The following is a 12128-nucleotide window of genomic DNA, read 5'->3' as shown; positions in this document are numbered from 1 at the left end:
TGCTGGTCCCTGCCTCTGCCAGAGAGCTCTGCTTCTTTTGTGATATAATGAACTCGCCGTTTCAAGAGAATTTCCTGCGTTCCTAGTGCTGGCAGGCGTGACAGATGGGCCATGATCAGAATCAATGGCGGAATATTTCTGCCGCAAGTTAATATTCGTACGGGTTAAATGGTGGGGGTGCGGGGCATTCAGGTAGTGGGAGGAGGTCGTTTGTCTTACTGCCACTGAAAATGTCACAAAAGCCTTTCCCATAAGAGACGGTGATGTGGATTTTCATACGGCGAGGACTTTGTGGTTCTTTGTTTTCTGTTGGGATTTCTGAAGGGCACCGTGTGTCAAATATGGAATTGTCCAGTGAGCCCCCTCTCCCCCACCTTGAAAAACACACCCCCACAAACCCCCACCACCCCACCACCCACCACTTGGCTGCCGGAGTTGCACCCGCTGGAATTAATGGGATTACAATGTAACAGGGAGAAAAATCAGTTGGATTGTGAGCAGAGAAGCATTAATGAGACGCATGGATCGATAGAGGGCCAAAAAACAAGCAAGTTTGGCCGCACAGCTCCTCTCCTTCCTCGGAACCGGCGTCTGGTTTATTGAGCTCTCACCACCACGTGAGGGACCGGCCTCTGAGAGGCGGCAGCATGCTGGCCCTCTGCTCCCAAATCCCCAAGGCGACTCCCAATATTCGAGGAGGCTCAGCCAGGGACTGGGGGCTGAGTATTAGTCCAGAGGGTTGGGCAAACTGCACTTTCACCAGAAAACTCCCAGTATGACACGCCATCAAGGACGCTGAACTGTCCCACCGAGGGCCGCAGGTGATTGAGGCGATCGGTCCGGCCTGCTGTCTTTCTCTCTCGCCAGAGACCCACCTGTGCTCCCGGTAAGTAGGACGTGGCTTGTCTGCCAGAGCCCTCCCTCCTACTGGTGCAGAATGACCAAGATACCCTGAGGAGGGAGCGCAACCCATCCGGATTTCATTGTCAAGCATCTTCAGAAAGCTTTTCAGCCGGGACACCAGCCTGGTACGCTACCTTCAGTCTGAGACAGAATCTGTGAAGAAGGCCCATCTGGCCAAATTAAGGACAATGTTGTGTGTGTGTTTTTTTTTTTTGCACAAATTAGAAAATAAACACATTTTACATCTTATTGAGTTCTCGCTAATGCCACTATTTAAGCATATCCAAGAGGAGGATTCCTGCTAATTAAAATGGCTGTAATACACTCCCCACAATAGCCCTATAATAAGGAACAGCTGAAAGTGGTGGCTGTGCTGTGGCCTCGCTGTTCTGTCTCTCTGGGCCCTTTGAATTCACATCGCTGCCTTTGAGCCGGAGAGCAGACCTAAATGACTTTGTCTATTCAACAGCTCAATTAACATGACAGGCTGTCGGGGAGATAATGGACGGATTTACAATGCTGAGGAAACACTCCGTCTCAGTCATTAACTCCATGAGCACTGACGTGTGCTGGCTGCCCCTCTCCTCACTGTCGCCAGCCTGGCGTACGTCATGGTCACCTGACCCTTGGGCTGCCGGGCCGTCTGTCCAGTCATGTTCAATTGGAGACCTGGATGACTGGACTGTGTATTCTGACAAGGTGCTGGAATTGGCTTTGGATCTGGCAGTTGGGACCTTGCATGAGGGCCTTTGTTCATATACACTCACCTAAAGGATTATTAGGAACACCTGTTCAATTTCTCATTAATGCAATTATCTAATCAACCAATCACATGGCAGTTGCTTCAATGCATTTAGGGGTGTGGTCCTGGTCAAGACAATCTCCTGAACTCCAAACTGAATGTCAGAATGGGAAAGCAATTTTGAGCGTGGCATGGTTGTTGGTGCCAGACGGGCCGGTCTGAGTATTTCACAATCTGCTCAGTTACTGGGATTTTCACGCACAACCATTAATAGGGTTTACAAAGAATGGTGTGCAAAGGGAAAAACATCCAGTATGCGGCAGTCCTGTGGGCGAAAATGCCTTGTTGATGCTAGAGGTCAGAGGAGAATGGGTCGACTGATTCAAGCTGATAGAAGAGCAACTTTGACTGAAATAAGCACTCGTTACAACCGAGGTATGCAGCAAAGCATTTGTGAAGCCACAACGCGCACAACCTTGAGGCGGATGGGCTACAACAGCAGAAGACCCCACCGGGTACCACTAATCTCCACTACAAATAGGAAAAAGAGGCTACAATTTGCACGAGCTCACCAAAATTGGACAGTTGAAGACTGGAAAAATGTTGCCTGGTCTGATGAGTCTCGATTTCTGTTGAGACATTCAAATGGTAGAGTCAGAATTTGGCATAAACAGAATGAGAACATGGATTCATCATGCCTTGTTACCACTGTGCAGGCTGGTGGTGGTGGTGTAATGGTGTGGGGGATGTTTTCTTGGCACACTTTAGGCCCCTTAGTGCCAATTGGGCATCGTTTAAATGCCACGGCCTACCTGAGCATTGTTTCTGACCATGTCCATCCCTTTATGACCACCATGTACCCATCCTCTGATGGCTACTTCCAGCAGGATAATGCACCATGTCACAAAGCTCGAATCATTTCAAATTGGTTTCTTGAACATGACAATGAGTTCACTGTACTACAATGGCCCCCACAGTCACCAGATCTCAACCCAATAGAGCATCTTTGGGATGTGGTGGAACGGGAGCTTCGTGCCCTGGATGTGCATCCCACAAATCTCCAAAGCTATCCTATCAATATGGGCCAACATTTCTAAAGAATGCTTTCAGCACCTTGTTGAATCAATGCCACGTAGAATTAAGGCAGTTCTGAAGGCGAAAGGGGGTCAAACACCGTATTAGTATGGTGTTCCTAATAATCCTTTAGGTGAGTGTAGAGTCTCTCTGGGTACCTTGATATCATCTCGCTATCCAGTTCGGAACCAGGAAGATGAAGTGTCCCTTGGTTTGTGACTGTGCACATGTTTGTTCAGATGCGTACACCTGTGCATGTTCAGGTGCCTGGGAAGGCTTTAGGGTAATCTCTGGGTGACCCCATCCCTCACTCGATGCTGTTACCTTGGTTTTCACATCCTTCTTTCTGTCTCGCTTGGGAAAAACGGGTGCAGCTGCAGCTCCTGACGAATGGTAGGTGCCTGACAGACCATGTGACAGCTCTGTGAAATGTAATTATGACCCAGAATCCCCCTGGACCTACCCGAAGTCCCCAGTGTGCGTCTGCACACGGTAGATGGAAGTCGCACAACATGTGTGGTTCTGCTGGCTGTGCTTCTTTTTTTTTTTAATTAGGCTTCTTACCTATAGCCCTCAGATGGACAGTGCCTGACGCTGTGAATGCCGTGTTCTGCTTTATTCGGACGTTAGCTGATGGCCAAATTGAGCCATGGTTTCTTGAGCAAACACACATCAGCGGCATTGGGTACTGGTAATTGATTTCCACATGCCTTCCCTGGGCTGAGGCATCGACATGGTGCCATTTCCCTACCCAATGAGAAATGGTTCTTCTGGTAGCCCTGCTGGGACATGGGATTTCGCCGAGCCTCCACTGTCTCACATGCTCATTACAGTTTCATGGGTCCTAAATGGCTCGTTAGCTTAGCACCCATGAATTAAAGATGCACGGCATTAAAGTCTTCAAGCCAGGTACCCCCAAGGTGGCCAGAGAGAATCCCTGCTTGTCAGAGAAACATCTCCAGCGATTGGGGGCGATCTCGTCCCAGCTCTCACCATCCAGGGAGGCAGGCCAATCGTTTCAACCAGGCTGTGCGAAATCAGTTAATTGGTTCATTTGTTTTTATAGCTGGAACTTCCAACAGAGCGATTCAGGTGTAGTAATTTGCAGAAAGGAGTAACAGCAGAAGTCTTGTCAATCCAGTTGAATCCGTGATGGTTTCCACACGAGTCCGGACAGTGAATATTACACCCCTTGTAAAGAGCGTTAGAAAAAATCCAGCTTTTGATGAAGCAGCTTCATCTCATACTTAAAAAATTTGAAAAATCCAGCATTTCATTGAAATAAATTTCAGTTTTCATTGAAAACCAGTTGTAGTTTCCAAATCTTGATTTAAAATGTCCTGGTCGATTTTTTATTTTTTTTTGCCGCTCTCACAATCCTCCTTACTGTATGTTGGGGCAAAATAAACTTGGGTCCTCCATGCAGGTTGATGTCCACTTTTTATTATTGCCCGAACAGTAGAAATGGGCATTTTCAGGTCTAGCTATTTTGTTTTTTATACCCATTCCCATTCCCATTCCCAACACACTTCTCCCTCATTTGGTTTGTGTGTTCTTTAATCTTTCCCATGTTGATGGATGACTAAGGGGATTTAGCCTCTGTCATCTTATATTTGTACCCTAGTTAATCAGGAAGTCATGGATTACAGCTCGAAGGTTCCTACACACTCCTATGAACTAAATGGAGTGCAATTTACATGGGGAACATGCTTCAGTTACATTGTGTTCACTATAATTTCCAGGGGTGCCAATAATTGTGGCATATGGAGCCCCTGAAGGGACGTGTGCAAGAAAATAAAATGATTTAACTTTCGCGTACGCATGAGATATTTTCGCGTGTGCACCAGATACTTTTGCACACAAAAGTAAACTGACAGAAACAGGGAAACCGAACCTAACGCTGGGGAATAAAAGACAGGCAAAAACACAATCACTGACACAAAAGCAAAAACCAAAACCAAATACAAGTTACAAAACACAAGAACTAGAAAACTGATACAAACAAAACACACGGGAACAAAATCTACAAAAATGCAAAAACAGAGGAGGTGGGATTTGAACACAAGACTGAGGGGGTTGATAGGTAGCCACATGCTCAGCTGATTGAGGGAAGCAGGGGGAGCACTAAAGACTAACAACGGGGAGAACAGGATGGCCAGCGACACCTGCTGGCCAAACGGGGAGAAGACGAAAGACTGAGACAAATAGGTGCTGACCCTGACAAACCCATTTCTCAACTTATGGGTATGCTTCTGTGTAAAATATACATTTTTTTTGTAAACACCATCCTGGCTCTTCTCTGTTTCACATTGATGAAGGGCTTCCTTGCTTTATGGGACTTCAGTCCTGCTTCTAGGAGCCTGATACAAACTTGTCCTAGCAGTGCACTTCACACCACTTAATATTTCCTAATACTTTTGAAGGTCATTTGAAGTCATCATCTGATTCATGAGAAACTGTCAGAAAAGTTAATAGTCATCTCTGCCATTAGAAAGTCGCTTCTGCCCTTTACCTGGCTGGTTTCTGGTCATTCCCAGTGTCTCCTGCTTCACCTTGTTCTTCTGTACTGCTGTCGTAGAAACTTTGAGCCTGGAAGCAGCCTGCCGCTCAGTGTAGCCTTGTGCCAGCAGACCGAGGATTAAACCAGGATTAAACAATGCAGACTTTTAAAAAATATGGAGTGGTCTCTTAATTTTTTCCAGAGTTGTAAGGTCTGACGTCGATTAGCATGACTGCGAAGAACTACAGTTTAGAAACACACTGCAGTTGATCTTTGGGTCAGAACAACAGTGTTGCAGAAGGAAGACATGATGCTTACGGCGTAAACAAAGGGCAGTTTGTACCAGGAAATTGCACACGGGTGAAATGGAGCGGAAAGCCAGTGAGGGAGCGCGTCCTATGCTGATAGTATTATGAGGTATTTCACGGCGCCTGCCTCCTGGACTCTGTGTGTTTTTCTGAGGCCGTGAGATGCCAGCGGGGTATCACCCTGGGTCTCTTTGCCCTTCTGAAACATTTATCTTGCGTAAACTCCCTTGTTCCCCCAGGTGAGGATGACAGCCTCGCTCTCAAGCAGAAGGTTTCTGTGGAGCACATTTTCAGCAAGGAGTTCAACGTCCATGACCCCGACGCCAAGTGGATTAGCGGTGAGTGAGGTTCAGACACCATAGGCAGGTGTGAGGTACGAGCAGACGTGGGTCATTAAGAGTAATTATGAGTGTTTGGGTCATAGTGGGGCTGTAATGAGAGAGCATGGTGTATTGTGTGTGAACCAGTGAATCCCTCGTTGGCGTTGAAGCTGAACTTGAGGGTACGTGCAAGCAGCAGATCTCTGCGTGGCTGGTAGGTGATTCAAAGAGCCCTCAGATCTCCATACAAGATGCATGGCAAACGTAAATGTCTATGCCTCTGGGGAGTGACTGACCAGTGCTGGCACCATGGGCCAGAGTATCGCTCAGCTTTATTGTCCTTTCCTCCTGTCTCCTCATTCTTGTTCTCCTCCTCAATCCCCTTCCTCCTCTTTGTCCTCGTCACTCCTCTCGTTCTCCCTACTTCTCCTCACTTCCCTCCTCCATCCTCATTCCTTTTCTTCCTCCTTCCCCTCCTCCTCATCCTCCCTCCCCCTCTTCCTTATCTCCTTGTCGTTCCCCGTTCCCCCTCCTCCTCCTTGCTCCCCCCACTCCTCATTTCCCCTACTTCTCCTCCCCCCCACTCCACCTGCTCCTCACTCCCCCTCACTTTATCACAGCTCCCAGCCTGACACATGGCCCGGTCGAGTTGAAAGCGGAAATTGTCCCTTTTCATTGTGCAGTTTTTCACACTCACTTCAGCTGTGTCCTCAGAAGGCTGCTAGGGCTTGGAGGGTGTGGAGGCACCTCACCTCGACGGCACATACGCAGGTAATTACGGGGCTGCTTAGGGGGAGAGAAGCCCCACCCGGGAGGACACCCCGCGGTTAAAGCCCCACTTTGGTATCTAAATCACCAGGCTAATGCTACCATTGCCAGTACAAACACTGACTCAGAGTTTTATGAGCACTTAATTTCTGGTTTGACATTTAAAATTCCTAATAGATCATCTGGGGTGATCGAGCCGTAGCTGACCAGGCATAACAGTTTCACTGGCTCAAATAGCTGCTGTAAGCAGCTTCTTCCTCATTCCCCCTTTTTATATGCACCTTCTGAGTCGCTGATATTGAGCTTGTCCCGTCTGCAGCAGCAACAGAAAGTAGGCTGTTTGGCTATTTATGACTTTTTTCCTTTATTACTCCTGAGTTATTGATTTTCTACATGAGTAGGGTGACTCTGTCATAGCTTTGCCACTAGAATATTCCGGGGGATCCACGAAATGGAAGCTTCTGGAAAGACCTAGAGCACAGTAGATGGACACTCAGAGCAGAGCTGACATAGTGATTCCTGATCGAAATTATTGGTTTTCTTATCTGGCTGGCAGCGTATAGGTATGGATTGCTGGTGCTCACCATTTTGCCAGACACAGGTGAAAATGTATTTTTAGATCTGAGAGCTGAGAGCAATGTAATCCCCCCCCCCACACACACACACACCCCCTGCTCTTTCTTGCCCATCAACCAGCGTCAATTTATCACCGTTTCTGCCTTTCGTTGTCTGGCAGCTTGTGATGAATCCACAGAGAGGCGTTCCTCTCGCGTTTCTCTGCGTCTCTGCCTTGCATTGTCGCGGGAGTCATTAATGGTGTGTGTCAGAGTTCTTCTGAGAGATCTGTCGCTGTTTAATGGTTAATATATGCTGTGCTTTTTTAAACTCGTAACTTGGTTGTCCCCGTGGCTATCACAGAAAACTCCAGCGAGAGATGCTGAATAGCTGAATAGCACTCAAGAGGGAACAAAGGGTGTATCTGAAATTTTGGCTGTCTGTCTTTAAGCCAGGATGGTTCTATCTCGGATGTAATGAGAGAGATAGAGGGTGAAGGAAAACGATTATGGCTGCTCACGTCCGTGTGTCATTTATCTCTGATTCCCTCGCTTCCAACGGCTGCCTATAAAAAGTGTCACCAGTTTATCTGAGGGACAGAGTGATGACGGTAGCGAGTGTCACGTTATCAACCCCAAATATGTGTCTCTAGCTGAATTCTGCCCTTTCCCCAAATCACTGAGCAACAAGCCAGCAAAGAGGATTTCCCAGAGCGTGAGTGTTTTAGGATGCTTCCATCTGCAGTTTGTTTCTCTGATTTGACTCTGGAAGTGTCCCTGTGCTGTAGCAGGCAGAAAGGAGAACGGTAAACATAATCCATCCATCTTCCCTAAGCACTAACCCAGAAAACGGGTCACAGTGCATCTGGAACCCATCCCGAGAAAAACAGGGCACAATGCAGGAGACATGCTGGATGGGGTGCCAGTCTGTCACAGGAACACGTGGAGGAAACCCATGCAGACACTGCAGGAACCGTGCAACCTCCACACACACACACACACACACACACACAGAGCCGCGGGCAGGAAGCCAGCCCAGATCCCTGGAGGTGCTAAAACATAAATGTGCCATAAATTTTTAATGCGTACCTGGGGGTGCAGATTGCCATGGTCCTTGAATACAGACTTAAATTAGATCTGTATAATATGTTCACTCATCAGCGGGATCAAAACAGGCAGAATAAACCAGAATATGAAGCAGCTTTTATAATAATAATCATTAAATATTAAACAGAGGTTTTTCAGCTAACTACTGGGCATCAGTGAGCCCTCAAGCAAAGGTGGCCCTTTCAAGGACAGAGCAGGACAGGGCTGCTTAGCTGGCTGTCACCTGCTGATGATGTCATTGGTCTAAAATGAACCAATCAGGGCTTGGCCCCACATTCTGGTAATGCCGTGAAGTCGAAATTCTCTGGCTGGCTTGGTTGGGCTATTTTCATAGTGGGCTACAGGTTTGATACCAATGACAAAATGTCATTTACCAATCGGATCGCCTTTTTATTAGTTTGGGATTGGTTGCTGTCGGACTGGGTTTGCTCTTAGCCTCATCAATTGGTATAGAAAACTAGCCAATGATTAATAGGTCCAAAATGTTAAAGCCCCTTCACAGCATGAAGTGCAGCGTTTGATGTAATATGTGTAATTGGCTGGGGGAGCCTCAGGAGCCCCTTGGGATATATCACGTGTGAGAGGCACATTCCTTTAACATGGCAGCCTAATGAAACTGAGTCATTATTATCTACCTGAATTTTCCTTATGCTTCAGACCCTGGTAAGTGAAGGTTAGCAGGTGCAAACAGTTCATTTAAATCCCTGCCACCGGTTACCTGACGGCCGGGGAGGTGTGTGTGTGTGTGTGTGTGTGTGTGTGTGTGTGTGTGTGTGTGTGGGGGGGGGGGTGGTTCAGAGTGTTTGTGGTCCAAGCAAGATGTGAATCGCTATGTGCGAAACAGGCTCCAGCTTTTCCAGCTAGACCCTTTACCTGCAACTGGGAAATGTGGACATGCATTGTGGGAAATGGTGCGTGTAATCCCCTCCCTGATAGGGTCCACTCTGTCAGCCGAAGAGATCGCGGCAGGGAAAAAGCTAACAGCCTGAGAGATTTATGGAAATGTGACCCAGACCACCGGGGAAATGCTGGGCTTGTGTTTTCATCGCAGTACTGACATGCACAATGATGAATAACTGACATACATGTAAGTTACTGTGAATCACATTCCTGGAAAAATATCCATTCCGTGTGACTTGGTACAGCGTCCGTGGCATATTCAGAACATGTATGTATGATTAGCAAAAACATTATTAGACTAACAGACACATGACTAGCAGCTTGAGAACCTATTAGCCATGATGAGCAGTTGTGACAGGATCTGGATGTTAACTCTGTTTCCAGCCAGAGGGCTCCCCCTAGTGGGGAAGTCACACAACATCCGGTTCACATGGAAATGCTTGCAAATAAAAGACCAAACTGAATGTGTTTCTCTATTGACAGTTAGTGGCTCAGGGAGCACTGCCACCCTGAATGCTTTTGTCTTTTCTAATCGATGCTGCTTTGTGCCGGCAGTGCTGTGGTGTCAGTCTCCGGTTAGTTGTTACAGTAGCTTAACCCACTGAAGCGACTAAAGCTAGGAGAAGCTGAATATGCAGGTTGCGTGGTCAGATGTCAGGCTCAGCCACAAACAGGAATATTCGTTAATATTGTGCAGAAGATGATAACAGCAAGGAAAAGTTGCCACGCTGGGATAGGGAGTTACTGGTAGCCTAGGTTTTCCATGGAGGGGGGACTTCTAGGGCCCCACAGAGGGGCGCGGAGCTAGAGCACCAACGCACAGGGGTGGGCGCCGATGCCTACATGCTAATGTCTGCTGCCTCTGGTCCTGCCATATGTCTGCGTGGAGGATGCTCATCTCTCTGACATCCTGCCGTCCGCCGCGGGGAAACGCAGTAACGAGCCCCACCGCCGCTCCAGCGGTTGGGTATTTCACGCTCAGTAAACGGCGTGATTGTTTCCTGTCAGATGGCACACATTTGTCTGGGGAACACAGTGCAGTTCTCAGGACCGGAATGATGCATCTATTCGCATATTTACATGTAGCCATAAAATGCAATTTACTGACTCATGAAGGCTTGACACACATTTTCATGTTCGATAACATGTTAGCGACGTGATCCATTTAAAACTGATGAATATGGGACTGTTTCCACGGTATTGACATGTTAGCACCATGATCTGTTTAAAATGATGATGAACATGGGACTGCTTGCATGTTCGATAACATGCTAGCACTCTAACCTGTTTAAACTAATGAAGGATCATGACGATTTTCATGTTAATGACACATCAGTATCGTGATTTGTTTAAAGCAACGTCAGACATGTTAGTTTTTCATGCTAATAAAACATGAACTGTTTAAAATAACGACAGACACGTGACTATTTCCATATTAATGATGTGCTGCCATTGTGATCTCTTTAAAACAATGACAGACAATTGACCATTTTCTTATAAATGGCACATTAGCACCGTAATGTGTTTAAAATGATGATGGACCCTGACTGCTTCCATGGTAGTGAAACATTTGCACCATGATCTTTTTATAATAACGAGGGACACATGACTGTTTTCATGTTAATGACATGTTAGTTCCCGTTTCAAATGCCGATGGATACGTGACTTTTCATGTTAATGACATGTTAGTTCCTGTTACAAATGCCGATGGATACGTGACTGTTTTCATGTTAATGACATGTTAGTTCCCGTTTCAAATGCCGATGGATACGTGACTGTTTTCATGTTAATGACATGTTAGTTCCTGTTACAAATGCCGATGGATACGTGACTGGTTTCATGTTAATGACATGTTAGTTCCTGTTTCAAATGCCGATGGATACGTGACTGTTTTCATGTTAATGACATGTTAGTTCCTGTTACAAATGCCGATGGATACGTGACTGGTTTCATGTTAATGACATGTTAGTTCCTGTTACAAATGCCGATGGATACGTGACTGTTTTCATGTTAATGACATGTTAGTTCCTGTTTCAAATGCCGATGGATACGTGACTGTTTTCATGTTAATGACATGTTAGTTCCCGTTTCAAATGCCGATGGATATGTGACTGGTTTCATGTTAATGACATGTTAGTTCCTGTTACAAATGCCGATGGATACGTGACTGTTTTCATGTTAATGACATGTTAGTTCCCGTTTCAAATGCCGATGGATACGTGACTGGTTTCATGTTAATGACATGTTAGTTCCTGTTACAAATGCCGATGGATACGTGACTGGTTTCATGTTAATGACATGTTAGTTCCTGTTACAAATGCCGATGGATACGTGACTGTTTTCATGTTAATGACATGTTAGTTCCCGTTTCAAATGCCGATGGATACGTGACTGGTTTCATGTTAATGACATGTTAGTTCCTGTTACAAATGCCGATGGATACGTGACTGTTTTCATGTTAATGACATGTTAGTTCCCGTTTCAAATGCCGATGGATACGTGACTGGTTTCATGTTAATGACATGTTAGTTCCTGTTACAAATGCCGATGGATACGTGACTGTTTTCATGTTAATGACATGTTAGTTCCCGTTTCAAATGCCGATGGATACGTGACTGGTTTCATGTTAATGACATGTTAGTTCCTGTTACAAATGCCGATGAATACGTGACTGTTTTCATGTTAATGACATGTTAGTTCCCGTTTCAAATGCCGATGGATACGTGACTGGTTTCATGTTAATGACATGTTAGTTCCTGTTACAAATGCCGATGGATACGTGACTTTTCATGTTTTCAGGCTCCTCAGTTGATGCCCCTGCCAGCAAAAGTCTGTGGCATAAATAAACGATGGTGGCAATTAAAGACTGAGCCCTGGCACTCAGCTGGGGGGGTGGGGGGGGGGGGGTTGCTCTGAAGCTGAGGAACATGGAGCATTGTTTTAAGCGGACGG

At 46.3% G+C, this 12128-nt stretch overlaps 1 protein-coding gene across 10 annotated transcripts in view; it reads left to right on the top strand.

The window, feature by feature from the left end:
* dpp6a (dipeptidyl-peptidase 6a) overlaps window positions 1–12128 on the top strand; it is a 144110-nt gene that overhangs the window by 101614 nt on the left and 30368 nt on the right. For 9 of the 10 annotated variants that reach the window (XR_002839710.2, XM_023823622.2, XM_023823626.2 and 6 more), the window contains one exon: window positions 5767–5865. Coding sequence is in view for 8 of the 10 variants with exons in the window: in XM_023823622.2 (XP_023679390.1) it covers window positions 5767–5865 (99 nt within the window). In the remaining 2 variants the exon portion in view is untranslated. Of the gene's footprint in view, window positions 1–5766; window positions 5866–6598; window positions 6619–12128 lie in introns of those variants that run through there. The other variant, XM_023823627.2, reaches the window with a different exon arrangement.

This window comes from Paramormyrops kingsleyae, chromosome 1 (genome assembly GCF_048594095.1).
Source record: "Paramormyrops kingsleyae isolate MSU_618 chromosome 1, PKINGS_0.4, whole genome shotgun sequence".
NCBI lineage: Eukaryota > Metazoa > Chordata > Actinopteri > Osteoglossiformes > Mormyridae > Paramormyrops > Paramormyrops kingsleyae.
Note: the sequence above shows the minus strand (reverse complement) of the source record. Positions and strands in the feature narration are given on the sequence as shown.